Source organism: Gekko japonicus, unplaced genomic scaffold, assembly GCF_001447785.1.
Source record: "Gekko japonicus isolate JY-2015 unplaced genomic scaffold, Gekko_japonicus_V1.1 scaffold4479, whole genome shotgun sequence".
NCBI lineage: Eukaryota > Metazoa > Chordata > Lepidosauria > Squamata > Gekkonidae > Gekko > Gekko japonicus.
Window position 1 is genome coordinate 69,290 of NW_015173274.1, and position 4,265 is coordinate 73,554.

The window sequence follows — 4,265 nt, forward strand, 5'->3', positions numbered from 1 at the left end:
GAAGGAAGGAAGGAAGGAAGGAAGGAAGGAAGGAAGGAAGGAAGGAAGGAAGGAAGGAAGGAAGGAAGGAAGGAAAAACATGCTTCTTCTTCTCTTCCCCAGCCGCTCTGCCCGGGAGCCACACACTATGTGCGAAAGAGCCGCATGTGGCTCCTGAGCCACACTTTGGCCACCCCTGCCCTAGACCTCGTCCTCTACTACAGCTACATAGAATGATCACTTATGGAAGCAGTTTGAAAGAGGAAGAGGAGCTAAACGGGAGTTGGTCCCAGCCAAGCCAAAGGGCACAAGCCCTCACTATCTTACTTCTCCCTGTCTGCAAACTTGACCCACTGAAGCCACACTTCCCATGAGTCTGTGTCGTTATACATCACTCCTGGTTCAACAGTCAAAAGAAAAAAACTGTGAATCTGTATCCATGGCTCCATATGACATTCATCTAAAGCTGACCAAGTTTGGTAGGATCTCAGTGGCCTATCCATCAACAAGAAAGCCCAAGTGAAACATATACGTAAAAGCATACCTGGACGAAAGGCTGACTGCATTTTAAGGAGCGCTTCAGTGCAATCGGACAATAAGTACTTGGCTTTCCTATGATAGATTCGCACCACTCCCAGCAACAGGTGTCCTGAGGTACGCAGGGCAATTTTAAACTTGGGGGGGGGGAAATTGAAACAAATATTGTATTAATGGTGTATTAACATTTATGGAAAGCAACACAACGCTAACAGTAACGGCCTCTGCGGGTCATTTCCAAAACAAAATTGTCTCCTGCACATCCATATTAAATAAATAAACGTTCCATCAATGGCGATAACTGTTGGACCAGGGGATCCCCAACCTTTTTGAGCCTGAGGGCACTTTTGCAATTCTGACACAGTGAGGTGGGCACAACCAGATACAACGGCTGCTGCACTTGACCTTCATTCACACAGTGAAGATCCTTGAGCTGCGCTGGAGCTGGCAGTAAACTTAGATGCTGTGTTAAAAACACCACTACTCTGATCCAATTCAGACCCCCCCCCCAGCCTGATTTAAACTAAAACAAAACAGGAGGGGGGGGAAAGAGGTAAAGGTAAAGGTTTCCCTTGCTCGAAAGCCAGTCGAATCCGACTCTAGGGGGCGGTGCTCATCTCCGTTTCCAAGCCGAAGAGCCAGCGCTGTCCGAAGACGTTTCCGTGGTCATGTGGCCAGCATGACTAAATGTCACGATGCGGGGCTAGGCAGGGGCGAGGCAGTCAGGATACAGTCCAAGATCAAGAGCCAGGTAAGCAAGCTAGCCAGGAAGCCAAGTCCAAGACACTAAGCAAAAGCGGGGTGGTCAAAGTACAGTCCAGAGTCAAGAGCCAGGCAAGCAAACCAACCAGGAAATCAAGTTCAAATCACAAACCGTTAGAGTTGTCAGAGAGCCAGAGTCCAAGAAAGTCAAGAGCCAAGGAGTCAAAGGTTCAAGGTGGAGAGGCCAAGCGTACTGTTCAATCCGAGGTCACAGAGCCGAGGGAATCCAGTCAGGAACAAGGAGTCAGGAACACGAGCAAGGAGGTGCAGAGCTTTCGTCCGAAGAGACTAGTTGCTGGCACGATTTGTCAGCGTGAGGGCGAGAGTTAAATAGCCCATAAACCTGTCAGCAATTAGAGCGCCTCCAGCGAGTCCCAGCTCCTGCTAGTACTCGGGGCTGAGTGAGCATCTGCCACGCATGCGTGCCTCTCGCCGCCTAACTGCCATCTCCCGTCGGCGCCGTTCCCTTAAACGGGATACTGGTGGAGGTGAATCAGGAGGAGAACTGTCCAGGCGTGCTTCTGCCTCAGCTGTAGCTTCTGAAAGCTCAGCCCTGTCAGATGCAGGCGTTACGGGCATCGCAACCTCATCCCCAGCAGCACTTAGATCCTCTGCTGGGGCCGTTTGCTCGGACTCAGCAGGAGCCATGACACTAAACACTGAGGCGCACGGAACGCTGTTACCTTCCCACCAAAGCGGTACCTATTTATCTGCTTGCGGTTTCTTGCTTTCGAACTGCTAGGTTGGCAGAAGCTGGGGGCAGAGACGGGAGCTCACTCCGTCACCTGGCACTAGGGTCTCAAACTGCTGAGCTACCGATCTTCCAGTCCGCAACTCAGCGTCTTAACCTCTGAGCCACCGCGGTACTAATGTAGAATTAACATACCTTTCTTTCCAATAATTCCCCTCGGCTCTTTATACAATCTGCCAGCTGAATGTAACGATTTGTGAAGTGGACAGTGGCTCATGAAAGTGTATGCCAGGATAAATCTCTTCATTCTTAAAATACCACGTTTCTAAGCTCTAGTCAGCCAAGAGTGGTTTGGGACATTCTAAGGAAGCGCCATCATCCACATGAACAGCGTTCCAAAATCACCTGTTTCAATGCATCTGAAGACGTGTGCATGCACACAAAAGCTTATATGCAGAATTAAACATTGTTGGTCTTATAGGTGCCACTGGACTCAAACTTTGTTCTTTTAATCTTCTACTCAGGTCTCCCCAAGAGAAGGATCTTCTCACCCCTTTTAATTGTTCTTGCATATTGTCTATGAACTAGTCCAGGGGTCGCCAACATTTTTGAGCCTGCGGGAACTTTTGGAATTCTGACACAGGATGGTGGGTGCAGCCACAAAATGGCTGCTGCAGGAGGCAGAGCCAATAAAAACATGGCTGCTGCAGGAGGCAGAGCCAGCCACAGAATCTCAAGCAGTGAGATCATGCATAACTCTAACGGTAACTCTTCCACATTTTAGGCAGAAGATAAGAACATAAGAGAAGCCAATGTTGGATCAGGCCAATGGACCATCCAGTCCAACACTCTGTCACACAGTGGCCAAAAACACCAGGGGCCATCAGGAGGTCCACCAGTGGGGCCAGGACACCAGAAGCCCTCCGTTGCCCCCCCCAAGCACCAGGAATACACTGCATCACTTTCCCCAGCCTGATCTGCTTAACAATACGAATACATTATTTAAAATATTTTCTCGCATACACACAGCTTCACTGAATGACTGAAGGTAAGAAGCTGATACCAAAGCAACTCTTTAAAAAAAATCTGCACAGCACATGAGCCCGTTCGCAGGGAGGGCGGGGTATAAATAAAAAAATAAATAAAATAAATAAAAATGACATCTCCAGTGGCCAATCAGAGGCCTGGCTGGGCAAAAGCCCCACCTGGATCCCCCCTTTAAAAAACAAAAACAAAACACATTTGATGGGTGCCAGAAGGGTGATGGCAGACCCCATGATGCCCATGGGCACCATGTTGGGGACCCCTGAGCTAGTCTGTGGACCTTCAGGGGCAGGACAGAAATGCAATGCGATACTCTCATATATAGCCCACCAGGGCTCTTTTTGTAGAAAAAGCCCAGCAGGAACTCATTAGCATAATAGGCCACACCCAACAGCAGAAACTCATTAGCATATCGGGCCACACCCCTGACAGCACAGCTCATTACCAGATTAGGCCACAACCCCATGTTACCATGCTGGGCGTGGCCAACTTGGGAGCCAGTCGGAACTCCGTTCCTGTGCGTTCCTGCCCAAAAATAGCCCTGTAGCCCACCCATCACATGCTAACTTGCATTTGCTAAAAGGAATAATTGGGGGGGAGGGATTAAAGAGTGTGCCAGACTTTGAAAATAAAGCACACCATAGTTTGTCTCATGCCTATCAGCAATTCAAGTCAATGAAAGATACAACCCCAGAGTCCAATGTGATTGACGCCCTGGTAAAGCTTTGAGGAGATTTCTATCACTGCATTTCAAGAGACATTTCTGTTACATTCATACTTTGGGTGAAAGCAACTTTTCCACTGTCATCTCTAAATTGCATTCAAATATATGAGCCTTGGTAACTTTCTTGTCCCAATGAGCAGCCAACCAGATTTTGGACAGAGGCCCACGCTTGTTCATAAGCAGCTGTGCGAAGAACATTTTGCCGGCTTTGTGTTCTTCAATTAGGCAAGCTAGAGTTAAAAAAAAATGAAATCAATACAAAATAAGGCATAATTTCAAACACTGTGTCATTTTTTGCATGATTTTCAAAGTAATGCACTGAAAAATACCAGCCATGATTTGCAATAGGGGATATGTAGGAGCAGTATGAAGCTTTGGTTAGATTTCAAAGCTTTGTATGCTTATAAAGCGGTTAAAACAAATTACATGTATTGTGAACGCACACTATGAAACTTTGCATAAGAATAGGCCCATCTAATTACTTATATACTAAATCTTGAATTACACTAATGCAGTTCCGCAGGGCCT

General features: G+C 47.5%; 1 protein-coding gene across 1 annotated transcript in view; it reads right to left on the bottom strand.

Annotated features, from left to right (window-relative positions):
• Window positions 1–3,935, bottom strand: part of RAD21L1 (RAD21 cohesin complex component like 1) — a 45,400-nt gene extending 41,465 nt beyond the window's left edge. The window contains exons 1-2 of the mRNA XM_015422833.1: window positions 3,792–3,935; window positions 524–653 (exon numbers count right to left, since the gene is read on the bottom strand). Of these exons, the coding sequence (XP_015278319.1) occupies window positions 524–653; window positions 3,792–3,935 (274 nt within the window). The remainder of the gene's footprint in view (window positions 1–523; window positions 654–3,791) is intronic.
• Between the last annotated feature and the right edge of the window lie 330 nt (window positions 3,936–4,265).